Source organism: Sebastes umbrosus, chromosome 6 (genome assembly GCF_015220745.1).
Source record: "Sebastes umbrosus isolate fSebUmb1 chromosome 6, fSebUmb1.pri, whole genome shotgun sequence".
NCBI classification, from domain to species: Eukaryota; Metazoa; Chordata; class Actinopteri; order Perciformes; family Sebastidae; genus Sebastes; species Sebastes umbrosus.
The window spans coordinates 16869574-16887053 of NC_051274.1; the positions used below are offsets into that span (position 1 = coordinate 16869574).

Sequence of the window (17480 nt, forward strand, 5' to 3'; positions counted from 1 at the left end):
GGAAAAAGATGCCAAAGTGGTCTAATAGTTGCAGCTGTGGATCACTGTGTGGCAGTCTTGTGCATGAACTAGTTATGGGTCTGATTTAGCAAAAAAATAATGAAATTAAGTAAAACAACTTTAAATACTTCTGAAGAGAGATTATTTGACTCTGATAAAAAAAAAAAAAGGTCTTACTTTTCCTGTGTGATGTGCTCCTTGATGGCTCCCAGAGCAACCTGCAGGCTGTTGCTGCCCTGCAGCAGCCTGCAGGTTGCCAGGTGCCGCTGGTACTCCTCTTTCAGACAGCCGTTCTCCGCGCACAGATCGGACACTTGCTGCTCCAGCTCCTCTATCCGTCCTCTCTGCCTCTCCAGCAGCTCCTGCTGGGTCTCGATGATCTTGTTAAGCTCCTTCAAATATTCCACAGCCCTGGTTGGGTTCTCGGTTTGGCTTTCCATGTCCTCTCTCTCGCCTCCGACGCAGTTTGTATCGCAAGAAGAGAGACGGTTCCGTGGTTAAGTCCAGTTTCGGTTTTACGCACAAAAAATCAGCCGGTTGCGCCTTTTACGCATCGTGTTAAAGTGTCGGTTGTGGGGTGATAAATCAGAAGCAGTGTGTTTATTACAACATCAGTGCACACTAAACTACAAGCTCCTGATCAAGCTGCACAAATATCAGTCAACCAAAACGTGCCTACATGATGGAGCTGGTGTAGTTTGCTCTCTCTAGTCTGTGAAGTCTCCTCCTGGTTGGCAGCTCGGCGTGACATGTCCTGTTAGGTGTAGCAGCTTCTTACCTTTAGCTCCATGCTGCTGCCGGGACTTTTCGTAAACAGACTGCTGGCTTGTCAAGGTAGGCGGGGTTTTCAAGTTTTATGAATCTGCAGGTCGCATTGAGCTCTGCAGCTGCAGGAGGAGGAAGGAAGGAAAGGGGAGGTGGTGGATTTGGATGGGGGTTTTTTTTTTCCATCTTTTCTCATCTTGATTCATTTTCAGTGCACACAGAGCATGCATGCACATCCTCTCCTCTCAAGATTACACAACAACTTTGTTGTGTTGTTGTGGTCCGATGCTGTAGTAACATAGTGTGCTGCTGCTGCTGCTGCAGAGTTGTTTACTATGCTGCTGTCTGTGTGTGTGTGTGTTGCCATTTCACCAGCAGCAGGCTGTAAAAACCCCCCCTTCTACTAGTCTAGTGCAATTATCAGAATAGATGGGAGCAGTGTTTAGTGTTTGAATCAAAAGATGACTTTATGTGTTTGCACAGTCAGGAGGCTAGTGTGGTACCCATGGGTGTATGAGAGCAAACTGCAGTGATGTGATATAAAAAGAGGCTGATGCTTAAAAGTTTCATGGGTGGCCATCAACGGTGCCATCTGCACCTCATGCTTTGACAACAAGATGATTGTTGGATTTCTATGGCATTTTTAAAAGTAGAAAAAAAAGCTGCAGTGGGTAGAAATGGAGCAAATATGATTAAAAAAAATTAAAAAAAATGTTTTAAAATGGTCACTATATCCTGACAGTAGTACATGAGACAGGTAATCTGAAAAAAATCATGTGCCTCTGTGTCCTCCGGTGCTCCTAATGGCATCTGCAAGATTTCACAGATCGGAGGAGAACAACCAATCAGAGCAGAGCTGGAGTCTGTAGTGCCTATTTCTCGCCTCAAATGTTTTCAGAAACATCTTGTAGTGAACTGTTTAGCTGTAAGATGAGAAAGTGTGTAACCCGGCAGCCATGTTGAGACCAGTTGAGGAAATACACAAGTACCGCCCACCAGCCGGAGTACAGCCAATAGGAACGCTCTTGTTCAATGTAAATGTTTCTTCCATTTTTTATTTTTTCCCTGTTAGAAGGGTTTTGTTTTTGTTGTTTTGTTTTTTGGGTGGGCAGTTTTTCCTTATCCGATGAGAAGGTCGTACTTTAAAGGACAGGGGGTGTTGTTTCATGTACTGATTGTAAAGCCCCCTGAGGCAAATTTGTGATTTGTGATTTTGGGCTATACAAATAAAATTGACTTGACTTGAACGCTCTCTCTCTGAAATGAGCTGTGATTGGCCAAAGTCTCCCGTTACGTGCTAGATTTTCTAAAGCCTGACAACAGAGCCATGAGAAGGTTGTGGCCCAGCCACCATGTTGAGATCAGTTGAGGAAATACCAAGCACCGCCCACCAGCATCATTTTACAGCTAAACAGTACACTACAAGATGTTTCTGAAAACATTTGAGGCAAGAAATAGGCATTACAGTAACAGAATATTGATTCATATTTGATCAGCGCTGCCTAGTGTGACCGTTAGATCAGAGTTTGCGCATGATTGACAGCTGCCTCCGTTGAATGAACAGCCAATAGGAACGCTCTCTCTCTGAAAAGACCTGTTATTTGCCATAGTCTCCCACACTAGATTTTCTAAAGCTTGAAAACAGAGCCATGAGGAGGTGCAGGAGTCTAGTTATTTCTCAGAACACTTGAATTACAATATGCTGAAAGGATATTATGGAACTTTCCCCAATGATGCCAAACATATTCTGCCTACTGCAGCTTTAAAGCAAACGCAGCTTGTGTAACAGAAAGAAACTTCTCCATTTAAAAATATCTCTTGCAGGATATATTGCAGACATCTGTACAGGAACTGAGAGGTGCATCAGATGACAGTTTGCATTATTCGCTCTGCTCCCTGTGTCTGGTCGCTCCCCCATGGCTGGTTTTGTTGTCAGAAAAGCAACACTCACATTTTCATATCCACTTCAGACTCATTTTGCTTTTGAAAAAGCAGAATTGAGATGTTGTTTTCGTGGATGCAGTTAAAGTGCAAACTGCTTTGAGAAACCAGAGCGGCAGCAAACCAGTGACAGTTGGAAGACAGTGGAGTACAGATGGAGTACATTAGGGTTTCTTTTTCTCTGGGGCTCCCTAATCCACATGGCAAGAGGCCAAGGACGGCTGCAAGAGCCTCGACATGCCACCCAGAAGGATATACAGTACATTAACAGCCAATAGTCGCAGGGTGGTGTTGCACATTAACACTGCCAAATGCCATTTCTTAGGTCGTCAGTTGGGATGCATTTCCAGTGGTTTATACCCCACAGAAACTGCACACGCCATTGTTACGTAAATGTCTCTGTTGTGTGCCTTCAACACAACAAAACTGCCAAGTTCCACAAGCAGTGTTAGATGGGAAGGAGGTCATCTGTCAACTGGAAGGCCCACATTCACATCCATGCGTCGTAGCACCTATTAGAGCCGTTAAAGTGTCCTTCAGTGAGCTATTGAATCCCTTCCAGCTGTGACGCTGCTGTTCCTCACAGACCTTGTGTTTGAAAGACAATAAACACAGGAGAAGACTACCACAAAAAAATCACATCCATAAAATCCTATTCTATAAACCTAAATCTTCCATTTTCATATTTTTCTAGTCCACAAGTACACTATGAAACCATGCAGCTCCATCACTCACACATACCGTCTGCTCTTGGGAGTTTTGGAAGTACTGGAACTCATGACTTGTGGATGAGTGATGCCAGCTACCACAGGATATTAACCACTTCAAAAAAAATACTGCTTGTCATTATTATGCTCTTGGGCTCTCTGCTCTCTTCCTTTGGCTGACCGGTCTTATGCCGGTGCCAGTGCGGGTGCCAGCCAGAGAGATTTATTTTGTGAAATCGCTCATATATTTTGCACTGAGGCAAACCCACTCGGAAGTCCTCTTACTTCAACTCGAGCCAGCTCTGATGGAAGAAGGGCCCCCGAACATTTAGCAAGCAGAGTGGAAAACTTTTTTCAGAGAATGCCAAATACTCTCTGCTGAAACCGACTATATAGACGTGTATTTGTGTGATGGATCTTAACTGGCACACAAAAGGGGAAACATTGTAGACAATAATGTAATTTACTTAGTTTTCTGATATTTCTATGATACATAATTAAAGGTGCTATTGATAACACTTACAGCATTCAGCCACTAGATGTCGCATTCTCCCTCCCCGTTTCATTGCATTCACTTCACAACAAGTCGTTGCCTGGCCTTACCGTCAATCTCAATTTATCCATTTTTTTTACACACCAGCTGACGACCCAGAGATCCCACGTGATCCCAACGTTGTTTTACGTTTAGAACGTTTAGAAGAAGGAACCAACGTCAGATATCTTCCACAGAGATAAACAAAACATTCATTTTGGACCCGCCAACATTTTTTTAAATGATTAATTCACAATCATAAATTTTTTATTTATTTTTTTCAGGAAAAGCTGTTTTATTCGGCACCTTTCTAAAAGCTCTGTGGATGTTTATTATTATTTAAAATATTCGTCTACGTAACAATGTTATCAATAAAACCTTTAAAGTCATAAATATCAAGGAGGGTGAAAAGAGGAGATGTCACGCGTCATCAACGCGCCATATCTTTGGGATACAACACATGCGGCGTAAAAATCTGATCTGCACTCACCGAAATTGAGCCAATCGCAACGCTCGACCGCAGCTCCAGTTACACTGCACATGTGTCATACCCCATACCCCAAGATTGATACCCCCATTGATAAATACCCAGACCAAATAGGGAGTTTCCTCAGTGGTGCTCCTGCAACAAATCAAAACAGGAAGAATATAGATTGACAGCTTGATTAGGTTTGCATTGACATTTGTGTAATTCTTTGTATGTATGAATTCTGCAACTTCAGCCCTTCTCTCATCATACTAGGATTTTTTCTGAGGTAAACACTCACAAAGCCTATAGAAAATGCTGAAATATCTACCACTAAATCCAGTTTCAAATAACCAAACCAACAAACTATAGACCGACCTCTGACTTCCCTCACACAGAGATTGCTTTCCAGGAAGACCTTCTCACACCATCCTGAGGGAGAATCCTCACTTACATTCTTGTCAGGTTTCATTCAATGCCCACCTCATTGATCCCCTCCACTGACAGCACAGTAAGCCATCTGGAACAGTGGCGGTCTCCCTTCACCCAGGACGCAACGAGATGGCTCTGAGCTCGACAGGCTGACAGGTGGGGTTTATGCAACCTGTGTGCCGTAATGGAGAAAATAAATTGAGTGTCATTTCAGCTTAACACGGATGACTGCCTTAATGAGCTATAGATATACTGTACGGTCACGTTTAAAACCCACACGCCACTATCATGTGATGGGAGTGATTTAAAAAACAGTCATTTACACGTTTGAATTTCATCACATTTAAATAGAAGCGGGCGGTAAATCTAAACTAGTGTGCTGCGGCCTCCTGAAAGCACCTGCTGAAGCGGAGAGCCCATCTAGTTGGTGTGTTTCCTTTAACACAACACAGCAGTTAACATGCTTCCTCCTCCTAAGCCAACCAACATCTTAAGAATACTCTCAAGCTCCTGTTGCCAGCCCGAGCTACACAGCTGGTTCTCCTCATAAACACCTCTCTGGCAGGAGTTGAGACTCCTGTCTGTCTAACAATCCTTTTGAGAAACAAGGAGCATGTGGGAAATAATGCAAAGCTGGCTATAGAGCTGGTGCTGCATACAGTATGTCCCACTCAGGATTAGTTTTTCAGTGGGGGAAGAATATTTTATTTTAGTAAAAGTAACAATACTACAGTGTAAAAAAATACTCAATACAAGTGAAAGTCCTGCATTCAAAATATTACATGTAAAAGTACTAAAGTATTGGCATGAAAATACTTAAAGTACCAAAAGTAAAAATACTCATTATGCACATGATTATAATTATGGATATATTCATGTGTTCATCACTCCAATGTTTGAGCTGGTAAAGGTGGGGCTAATTTGAATTACCTAATAAACTGCTGGGTAGCTTAATAATCATAATTTATTAGTTGATTTATATTTTGCGTTAATAATCTGAATCGGCAAAGTAACTAGTAAGTCAAGTTATCAAATAAATGTAGTGGAGTAAAAAGCACAATATTTCTCTCCAACATGTAGTACAGTAGATGTATAAAGTAGTAGAAAATGGAAATACTCAAATAAAAGTACCTCAAATTTGTATTTGAGTAAATGTACTTAGTTACATTGCACCACTGTATTTTTTCATATGCAGCAGTGTATGTTTATGGGTTTCATGTGTCTGTAAATATAATTTCCACAGACCCCTGTGATTAGCTTTGAGTAATAATAACACTAGATTAACTAATGTTGATAATTAATGAATTATTTCTGTAATTATTCAAGCAAAAATGCAAAATACTCTCTAGCTGCATCTTCTTAAATGTGCAATAATTGTGAATTGAATATCTATAGGTTTTAGACTTATGACAAAACAAGCACCTTGGGACCTGAGAGGAGGGCATTTTAAAGACTAAGTAATTCATTGATTATTTTGATATAAAATAATCTGCACATTAATGGAAAATAATCTTTAGTTGCAGCCCTAAATAACACAGACACTTGAATTACTAAAACAAATTACAAATGCACACAAAATCCACATAAACCAGGTTGCACCCAAGAAGTGCTCCACAACTGATGTCCTGCTGCTTGACAGATAATTCGGTGGTGCTCATTCTCACCCGTTCACCTCCTCGAGGTTGTGCAGCATTTGCTGACATGCAGGCGGCTGCTGAGGGCATACAAATGAGCTGGGTGACCGGGACCCACCACAGCAGGCCAGAGCAGCGTCACAGACAGATGGGAGATATTTGATCAGATGTCGCAGACCTTTGCACACCCTCAGGGAGCTGCAGAGACAGACACTCTGCTAATCCCCTCTCAGTTTGTGTGTGTACCACATCAGACTGTGCTGTGTGTGTACAGGCTTTGGGATAAATGGGAATTCAGCCATTGTTAATACACAAAAATCACCAGTTTCTATATAGAGGAACTTTCCATTGTACTTCCCTTGCATTGCTAGTATAATTTCTTGCACTGCAATCAATTTCAGTGTGCTAAAATAATCCTGTTAAGATGTTTTTTCCCCCATATACAAAATAAACCAGGGAAAGAAATAGTGAATAACAATGAAACAATTAAACGGTGAAAACTTCTAACCAAAAAAAAATGAAACACTGAATAGGATAAGACGGATTAGATGTCAACGAAATGCAACAAGGAGGAAAACAAAGTGTATAAAAGACCAGATAAATGAAACAGCACTGATGCAGAAAATTAATTCATAGGGATGTTAGTGTAGGAAATTGCAGGTTGAGTGGCTGTGAGAGACAGAATCAGTGTTGCAAGTGGAGGAAAAGCTGCAGTATTTAGTTCAGACTGGATCTACATCTGTATTTCTAGTTATTCATAAAAGAAAAGATGCTTTCTGTGTGGCTACTCGTCTGTCAAATTCACTGTTATGGTGAGATTCTGGCTAGAGACAAAAACTTAGTTTTTTCATGCACTGGTCAATTTTGCTTCCATAACATGTCTTCTTTAGACTAGAGGAAAGAAAACAAACATCCAAAATACACATATAGGTGTTTATTTTACAACACTGTCTATTTGCGTCTGTAGATTTCACCAAAAGTTAGCATTAGATAATGCCTCATTTGCATATTTAAACATAACATTTCAGAAAACTTGTAATACAAAAAAAATTGTCTTTATGTAAGTAATTACAAGAGAGATGCTGAACGTGAAAAGTACAAACTTTAATTAGCAAAAAGGCAAGAGCATATTCACACAAGCAAACAAACATGTATCTGTATTATGTGCTGAAAGCTGTTCAGATATGATTGTGAGGCAGGACTAACACAAACACAGCACTGCAGCCATTTGATCATCGCACATACTCCTCTTACAGTAAAACTGAATTTCACTAGCTAACATAAATATACGATTCCTTGTCGAATACAAAAATATCACACTCTTGTGTCTCTGCAGCTGGACAGTGCTACAATAATCTCCTCCCAGAAACGTGGTCGGGTAAAAAACAAATGGGAACAGACACATTACAGATTTCAGAAATGACGTTGGGTCACATTTGATTGCTTCTGCGCTGAAGCAACACCGGGATAAAAACTGAATGACGGTTCACATTCCTTAACTGTTTCACATTAATGAATTACACAGGAGCTGCTCGACAAAAATCAGTAATATAGAAATGCCCAGAAGAGAAATAAACCAACTTTTTCCCAGTTAGCATTATGCACATTTGAGGGTTCGTCACCTCTTAGGAGGGTTTCAGTGGACAGCGTTTTTAGCTACAACAAAACAAAAAGACGTTTCCTGCTCATAAAAATAAACATTTTCAAGTGAATGTTTGCTTTACGTCATACATGGATGAGGTTCCTCCTGAGATACTGAAATTCACATGTCAAATATATTAAGTAGCACACAAGTAATGGGTGAACAAACACAAAAAGTGATCTTATTTAAAGCACAAACTAGTGGTTTGGTTGTTTTCAAAAGATGTCAGTTAATAACAGAGCGGTTTTGTATAAAAGCTATTTCCATGGCAAACCACAAAAAAAGACACACACACATATATATATATATATAAGTCCACACACAAAAACATACACACAAAGAAAAATAGCCCTGTTATGTTCCAGCTCTTAACTGATCTGCTATTCCGAAAAATTAAGTTTCTTTTAAGCATCGATACCAACGTGTGAATACAACGGAGATTTTGCATTCTCATCCCACAGCACTCGTACTGAGGGACCGAGGCACATTCAATATGCATTAATGGCCTGTGGTGTTCTACTTTTGAAGAATAGAGACCTGACAGAGAGCTTTATCAGGACTTGTAGTCTGGAGAATAGAGACGCGACCTGGGGCTGCTGTTTGGATCCGTCCTCGGTAGCGTGCGGTTGAAGGAATTCATTACTGGAGAGTCAAAACCTGAAAAAGAGCCAAATATAGCACCGAGTAAATAAAGCATCTACAGCAGAAAAGACCAGTCACTTTGTGGAGAGAAAATATTATGAAGAAGAAATAAATGGAGCAAATCAGTTGTTCAAATATGGCAGAATTTACAAGGAAATACCACTTGGTTTAAAAAAAAAAAATCACAAATGTAAAGCCTAATTTGTATTAGTAGCATGTATAAATCTCTCCCAAACATACAGTAGCAGTCAGAGCACAGGCTATAAATTGTGATATCAAACGTCGCCTGTGGCAGAGTCATTCACAATAAATTAAATTCAGGCAGGAGTTGAGATATAATGCTTTTTTTTTGGCTTGATTTTACATCCAAATGAGCTTTAATTTACAATGGGTGAGGTGGTATTTCATCAAAAAATCTATTCTGACAGAAAACTGTCCTGGATTTTCTGATTAATTCTCATTGGAGCTTTACAGCCTGGTGGCGTCACAGATTTAGGGGTTGAATAAACTTCTCTTTACTTTCTAAAGAACAAAAAGAGATGGTGCTCAAGTGTTAAAAAAAAAAATTTAACTGACATTTTGTGGTATATCCCTTTGAATGTATGCTGCTTTAGTCTTTATTTGCTTAACAGCCGTAGCGAGGGAAGTGTCACAGTGACGGTGTCCTACCTGAGATGGGTGGCGGTGTCCTCTGGATGAAAGCGGGGTGATAAGCTTGTTCCCTTGGGCTGAACACAGTGTGGAGGACTGCAGGGGATAAAAACACATTTAAAAACAAATCAGCACAGTGTCTGAAGAGCTCAGTATCAAACAAAAAAAACTCTAGGGAATCACACAGTTTCTTCGCAACTTTCAGGTGCTTCAAATTGTGACCGCGACTGATGAACACAGACGGGACTTGTAACAGTCCCTTTGTTATGAAAGACGAGCTGAGCCAGAAGTGCCTCGCTTTGTTGGAGGCGTTCATTTTCAAATATATATAAAAGAAATTACAGCATTTGTTTCAGCTGCCATTATTACAATGAGGGAAAACAAAACAAAAAAACAGCCTTGTACACTCAAGTCACACAAACCCTAATTCCATTAAACAAAAAATGACAAGATGAAACTGAAAACTATTCATGTGAAACAGACAAAAAAAAAAAAAATTCAGGTTTTTTAAACACTGTATTCGTATCACTGTTACCTCCAACTACCTCAGTTTTACAAGAATATAGCGTTTCCTACGGTAATGCGGTGACCCACCGATGATGATGATGGCTGTACCGGCCAGCAGAGCGAACAGGGTGAAGAACATCATCTGGTAGCAGTTTATGAAGCTGTGCAGGGAGTGGCCCCCCTCCATGTTAACAACTGGAGCAGCAGCTGCTGAGAGAGAGAGAGAGAGAGTGGGTGAGATAACAGGCTGTCAAACACCTCTTCAAAGTGATGAGAACATACGATACAATAACATATATTAGCTAATGTGGCACTGAGGGATAATGATGCTCGTAACGGTGGTAGTGAAATTTGAAAATCTGAATGAAATCTGCCTTGTCCGTGTACTTATGTCCTAGACATGACAGAAATATTATTGAACAATATACAGTTTTACTTGTTGGTAAGTAAACTAAACGCAGGAAAATAGCTAAATTCTGTAGCTATGACAATAAACAGGTTCCCTTTTATATATTTATATTTATATTAAGATTAAACTACGTGGATCGCATTAATTAATCATGCATTTTTTGAAAAAGGTGACAGCCCTACTACCTTTCCTGTGACCTTACACATAATAAGTACGCTTAAAGCAACATGATTTTGTCGCTTGAGGTGCAGTGAGAGGATATCTGACCTGGCTTGACAGCGTTGGGATCGACCACGTGAATCAGAGTGACTGGGATGACGATACTCTGGCTGCAGGAGGTGCTGCTTATGGAAATGGAAGCTGAAACAGCCGCCTGAGGGTCCACGGCGCTGACGGTGTACTTTGACAAACTGGGGAGGCCGTTGTGTACTTCACTCTCTTGGACGGCAATGTTGGGAGAAGAAGACACCACCTGCAGTAAAAGGTGTGGAAAAATGTTAGGTGCATACTGTTTATACTTAAAAGGAAGTTTATTCTAACGAGGGTCTTACTAACTGACCTCCATGTTGGACAGGGCAGCGGCGGGGCCGTAGACGGTGAGTTCAGCTGTCGGGTGCAGGTTTGTGAGGAGCAGCTCAGTCTGATCAGAGTACAGGCCTGGCTCCACGGGCAGCCTGGCGCTCACTTGTTCCCCAGAGAAGGCGCTGCCCTCCAGGCCGGCCCTCACCAGCAGGTTGGTCATGGACATGCTGAGCACACGGGTCTGTTGGTCGGTGATCGGCTGCAAGGTTATGGAACATGTGTAGGAGCCTGGGGCGAGAATTCACAGAGGTAAAAGAGATGGTTCAAGGTTAATTATTGGTGTGTGCATTTGGGACAAGAAAAGACTATGTTATCCCTAGTGTGGTCTCAAAAGGTGCAAGAAACATAAAAGCAATATATATTGCCACTCAGTTCTAATGTCTGAATTTGTCAGGGAGGGTCATTCCACAATGCTCGCATTAGGACCTCAGTGGGATGCAGCTGAGTGGTTTCAGCCTTGTACACACACAGTGGATCCCCTCAGAGGTAAGCCAACAACTGGAAGTCCCAAACCCCCAAACACAATTAGACCGGTGCTTTCAAGCAACAGGGAGTCTCCTCCGTTCAATACATCACCTGGACACATTTTACAGTCGCTGCTGAACTCATTCCATGGGCAATGCAGATATTGATTATCCTTGTAAATAGTGTTTTCCTACCAGTCGTGCAGAGCGTACGTATAAGCTGTGTGCCTAGGTTAGATTTTTACTTTTTAAAAAAGGTAGAAAATGATTGTGAATGTAAAAAAAAAATCCATTTAGTAATAGATGCTAAAAGGTAATTTTCAATCAATACATTTATAAGTACAATCCGTGATCTAAATGTAAAAAAGAAGCACAGCCCCAAAACCAAAATGTATAATACAGGATTAGATCCTGCTACGACACACAAATTAATCAATGAACATTAGTCATCTAATTCAAGTTTACATCAGTGCTGCAGGAGTAAATGAGGCCTAATGCACTTTATCTGAATATAATGATCAAATGCTCACAGTCTTTACACAATTATAAAAGACTCTTCTGCGTCTTTGGCCATCAACGTGATTCCCTGGTCTGAATTCAGATGAGCCTTACCGATGCTGGAGTCAAAGCTGGTGTGCGTTTTGAAGACATCATTAGCGGGGAAGTCGATAGCATCGCTGGTGAAGCTCAGATGGCAGCTGACAGAGGTTTCTGGGTGCAGCTGAGAAATAGCTTCAGTCTGGGCAGAGGAACAGGTTCCTGCACGGCAAAGGACACATAAGATACAAGATGCATAAGATACAAGATGCATAAGATACAAAACCTGTGTGCTTCATTACACACTTTGTTAGTAAATCATAACAATCATATAAATATTGACAGTCTTTAATTTTTCAGCAGGGCAGTTACGAATGAGAACAGAGACTGTTTGAGAGTTGGATGAAAAGATTGATACCACTTTCATGTCTGTCTGTCCAACATGAAGCTACCCAGCCGGTTAGCTTAGCTTAGCACAATGACTGGAAACAGGTGGAAACAGCTAGCCTGGCTCTGTCCAAAGGTTACCAAATCCTCCAACAACACCTCTAAAGCTCACTAATTAACACCTTGTATCTTGTGTAATTCGTACGAAAGTGTCAAAACATCAATTTGCTGTTTTATGGGGGGTTATGTGACAGACTATTTATTGTCTCTGAGCAGTTGCCAGGCAAAAAGTGGACACTCCAAAATTACAGGTCGCCATTGACAGAATAGTCCAGCACATAACCTTATATCATCATACCTTATGTCATCATAATCATCCTTAAAACAGCAAATTGTTGATTTTCCACTTTGGTTTTTGCACAGATTAAACAATCTAGACATGACATGGTAAATACTGAGCTTTAGATGTGCTGCTTGGCAGATTTTGTAACCGTTGGATAGAGCCAGGTTAGCTGGTTCCCCGTCTTCCGGTCTGTGCAAAGCTAAGTTAACAGGATGCTGGCTGTAGCTTCAGATTTACCATACAGCTATAAGAGTGGTATCGATCTTCTCACATAACTCTCGGCAAGAACGCAAATTAAGTGTATTTCTCAAAATGCTGAACTACCGTACCAATGAGGTTGGTTCCTCTCCCTCTGGTAGTGAGTAAGACCTTTGTTTCCTTGCCGATCCTGACGGGTGTCGCCTGCGCCATAACAGCCGTCGTTGTAGTTGCTTCGACTACCACCTACAGTGCAGAACCATACAGAGAAAGAAAATAAATCCGAAGAAGATTCAGTTATATGCTTGGAATAACCACATTATAATTTACACCCACAACTAATTGTTTACATCAATCACATCAGACAGCGAAACAAAACTGATTAAAACACAGCTGAGTGTTTAATAAACTGCTACCTCTAGCAACATCTCCTCTAACCCTGATAAAAAAAACACATTCAGTTCATTTTGTTAGAACGCTCGCGAGCATCTTTCTATTTAAGATGAAACACCTCGCACCAGATCTCCTCAGTTCTGGTTCTGCTAATAAGAAATATTCATATAAAATAGCAGGTTGCATTCAGCTCACGAGCAGGGAGGAGCATGACAGGATGGAGTATGGTGACAATTAATCATTTCCACGCGCCATCATGTATGAGCGTCTCAACAGTGGTAATGTCATGCACACACATTAGGCAGAAACAAGGTGTTACTGAAAGGTGATGATGGATTCACTATACATCTGTTGCACTTTTATTCTCCTTGTGGTATATTGCTGATAAACTGATGTGGTGTGATGCACTGGTGGAGAAGATGAGAAATCTCTAGAGAATAGAGATGTCGAAGAGTAGAAATAAAGAAACCAGAGAGGTGTGCCGTTTGCATAATTAGAACCGGTTTCTTGTAGCTCATTCATCACAGTCGTGACTAAAAGGGAATCAGTCGGTCAGTGAAGCATTGCAGCCAAGATAGTAGCTACTGCCTACAGATAACATACCTCTCTGTACGTTTTCAAAACACCAGGTATCTCGTAGTACACAGTAACTGTCCCGGAGTCTCTGGCTACTGCTGCACCACTTTTAGGGTCCACCTGAAGAACACCATTAGCCGAGGAGCTCCAAGTGCCATGAACGCCTGCAGGGAAGAGAAGATAATGTCCGGCTTTTAAAGAATACGTACACTTTGTTAAAACAAAACGGCTTATAATATGCAAGCTAAAAATATAAGGATCTCCTCAGCCAAAGGAAGTACTAAGATCCAAATGGACTTAGGATAAATAAGTACTTTATCCTTAAAGGAAATTCAATAAAATGCAGCGCCAGATATATTCCAATTCCACTTAATCACAGAGAACAAAATCAAATTGAACTGCATAAAGATTGTGGAAGAACACAAAAACACACAATGCATCACTAGGCTGTCATCTTTGGAGTGCCAAATCTAAATTATTAACTTTCAAAATGTTTCCCTTGGACACTGTACATCTGCTGCTTAAAGAACATGTAGCTCTCTCACCATCTGGGCTGCTTAACAGGGCAGCAAAGCAGACCACATCCCCCACCACCAGTCTGTGGGCCTCATTCGGGTGGATGGAGTGTTCGACAGGTAGAGGAACGTAGTCCGCCACGCCCACGTTCTCGCTGTCCCACACCGCGAGAAGAGTGAGGCCGACGTTGATGGTCCTCACTGTCAGAGTGTGGTTACCAGGCCCGATCCCCACCTGCACCAGGTCGTCTCTGCAGGACAGAACAGAGGTCCACGTTGAATTATAGATTATTTATAACTAATCAAGCTATCCTTTAATACAAGTCATTAACAGAAGTCAAATATGGGCCGACAGGAAGTTATTGTAGTTATTAGTAATTCTCTTTCTGTACCTCACTGTGACATCCTATAACCCGTTACTGATCCCCATATGACCCTTCATTCATCCCCTTGTGCTCGATCCCTTGAATCCTTTCATCTACAACCCTACAGAAATTCATCCTCCTTATCTGTCACTCCATTAAACTAATTTGCAAACATAAACGGCATAGTGTCTGTTACTAGAGAACTTGGTAAACTGGGTAAAATTGGGCCAATACTATTAGACATGTTTCAAAAAACAAGCTACTGAGAAAAGTTTTGAAAAACAATACATCCCATTCCTTAGTTTAGTGTTTTGTTTTTTTCTACGTCCTATTATATTGATCTTTTTTCCCCCCTGACAGAAAGTCTTTGCTTTTTGCCTCCATCTCCAAAGACTCTGTTCTGAACAAACAGGACCAAACTGCTCCCACCGCAGATACCAGTAAAATCCAATTTGCTCCTTGGAGACTCAGTGGGATCTAATCACAGACTAGCCCTTTTAGTCCCGATACTAGCGGCCCTTTACCACTCTGATTTTTATACTTTTCCCTTCAAATTGTCTGTCAGCACCTGGAGAACCAGGTAATAGAATCAATTTATTGTGCAGACAGATGAGGGAGTCCCTCATCAGGAGGGCAGCAACGCTCCTCCCTGCCCAACACTCCTCCCATTAATTTAGCACTCACTCAGGTGGAAACAACTCCATCTGAAATGAGGTCAAAGGAACAGCCCAGTAAATTAATGTTGTAAACTCCTGGAGCAGCCTGCCATGACCTCAACTCACTCTGGTTGTACTCGACAGATATTAATGTACACAGTCTGAACCAACGGTATGATCAATCACGGCACTGGCTAAATATAGAAAATATTGTTAGTGTTATGGATATAGCTTGTGTTGATCAATATCATAAAAACACAAATACATTAAACAAAATCTATATTGTGGCAAGAATCCATGTTTTTATTTTTACATTGTAACAATGCCGTGAGCAATGATGGATCACAAATAAAATACATTTTCTGTTCAGCTGGTAGAGGGTGAGTAGTGTGTTTGGGCTGACATGACACGTCTGGCAGAATTTGAAATACGGGGAGACATTAGGTCACGCGAGGCGAACGGACCACTCAACGAGAGGCCTTGCTACTCACTCTCTCTCTCTCTCTCTCTCTATATCTATCTATATCTATATATAGCCCAGAACAGCAGGGTAATAGCTTTTCAACTTTGGGGCTCTAAACAAACTGCAAAACATATCCTCCCCCCTCCTCTGCTTGTCAAGAAGTCTTGTTTCACTCACTGAGTCACACTGTTTATGTAAGTCAGCAACATAGTGAGAAGGGTTAATAGATTGCGGGTTAACAGACCTGTTTGTGGAAAACGTGAGGTGGGAGCTGGAGCTGTGTAGGGCCTCTCCAGTGCTGGCATGAAAGTGGACGGTGAAGGTGAGCACTATGCCCAGGGGGAATGCTTTCAGGCTCTCCCTGGTGTGCGTTTGGAGCACTGGACTGGTACTGAAGCGCACGTAGGACACAGGTACCACCTGAGGAACGAAGAGAAGAACCAGCGTTGCACTCAGTAACTGCAAGGACTATGTCAACTGTCATTTCAAGGGTCAGTGCTGCTGTTACCGATCACAGAATGGCCATACAACTTAGTCCACTGAGAATTAGCCTGGAGCAGATGTAACAATAACACATGGTTCAGAAGGGCAGATGACAATATTTTTACAAAGATGCACACCTTATGTATTCTTGCTTGGGCCGAACATATGAAACAAATATTGTCCAGAAACCCTCACAGGTACTGCATTTAGCATACAAAATATGCTCAAATCAAAACCTGGCAAACTGCAGCTCAACAGGCAATAACAGCGGTCAGTGTCAGTGTGCTGACTTGACTATGACTTGCCTCAAACTACATATGGTTACCATAAAGTGGGCATGTCTGTAAAGGGAAGACTCGTGGGTACCCATAGAACCCATTTTCATTCAGATGTCTTGAGGTCAGAGGTCAAGGGACCCCTTTGAAAATGGCCATGCTAATTTTTCCTTCAAAATGTAATGCAAGTTTGGAGCGTTATTTAACCTCCTTCACCACAAACTAGTACGACATGGCTGGTACCAATGGACTGCTTAGGTATTCTAGTTTCATATGATGTGACTATCTATATAATAACTAGAGCTGACAGGTCATTGAAATGGATCTCACTGTTAATACCCAGAAGACACAGAAAAATCTGAAGCGCCTTTCATGCAGTGGCTCTCAAACTGACCTTCAAAGCGAGGATGAGAGTTTGATTGACACCAAAGGTCTCCAGCGAGGTGATCAGCAGAGAGGAGATGCCGGTAAGAGAGCCAGAGAAGAGGAAGCCCTTATCATCCACTTGAGCGATAACAACCTGGTCAGGGCAGTCCAGCATCCGGTAAGAGAGTGCACCTACACCATCCCTATTAGACATAGAGAAGCACATCCACATCAAGTTTATCCGTGTTCTGTCATTTTGTAATAAGAGTTGTTGGAGAAATCCATACATTTGTTTATACTCGTGCTTTTAGAATAGATGAAGACTACTGTGCAGGCACTTGTAACTCACCTGCTAGTTTGGAGTTTGAGGGCTGAGTTCGGAGCCATCAGTAACTCCCCAGCCTCTACTTCGGGATTAAGCATGTGTAGATTGTCATAGACCTTGATCAAAGCAAAACGTTGAAACCCCAATTATTACAGGGCTTTAATCATTCTTTGATGTTTAGGGACAAGAGACATGTCATAGTTTAATGCAGTCTGAAGCTGGAT

General features: G+C 41.5%; 2 protein-coding genes across 7 annotated transcripts in view; both read right to left on the reverse strand.

Moving 5' to 3' along the window:
* The window catches only part of LOC119489521 (IQ motif and SEC7 domain-containing protein 1-like), a 102274-nt gene extending 101348 nt beyond the window's left edge, over positions 1-926 (reverse strand). The window contains exon 1 of one of the 5 annotated variants that reach the window (XM_037772050.1): positions 178-926. In XM_037772050.1, coding sequence (XP_037627978.1) covers positions 178-440 — 263 coding nt within the window. In that variant the 5' untranslated portion in view covers positions 441-926. The remainder of the gene's footprint in view (positions 1-177) is intronic. The other 4 variants (XM_037772045.1, XM_037772053.1, XM_037772046.1 and 1 more) reach the window with 4 other exon arrangements.
* Positions 927-7560: 6634 nt separating this feature from the next.
* The window catches only part of nup210 (nucleoporin 210), a 30391-nt gene continuing 20471 nt past the window's right edge, over positions 7561-17480 (reverse strand). Inside the window, exons 29-40 of one of the 2 annotated variants that reach the window (XM_037772825.1) lie at positions 17281-17372; positions 16960-17134; positions 16052-16227; positions 14354-14574; positions 13836-13972; positions 12971-13085; positions 11987-12133; positions 10888-11138; positions 10596-10800; positions 10007-10129; positions 9431-9508; positions 7561-8776 (exon numbers count right to left, since the gene is read on the reverse strand). In XM_037772825.1, coding sequence (XP_037628753.1) covers positions 8673-8776; positions 9431-9508; positions 10007-10129; positions 10596-10800; positions 10888-11138; positions 11987-12133; positions 12971-13085; positions 13836-13972; positions 14354-14574; positions 16052-16227; positions 16960-17134; positions 17281-17372 — 1824 coding nt within the window. In that variant the 3' untranslated portion in view covers positions 7561-8672. The remainder of the gene's footprint in view (positions 8777-9430; positions 9509-10006; positions 10130-10595; positions 10801-10887; positions 11139-11986; positions 12134-12970; positions 13086-13835; positions 13973-14353; positions 14575-16051; positions 16228-16959; positions 17135-17280; positions 17373-17480) is intronic. The other variant, XM_037772826.1, reaches the window with a different exon arrangement.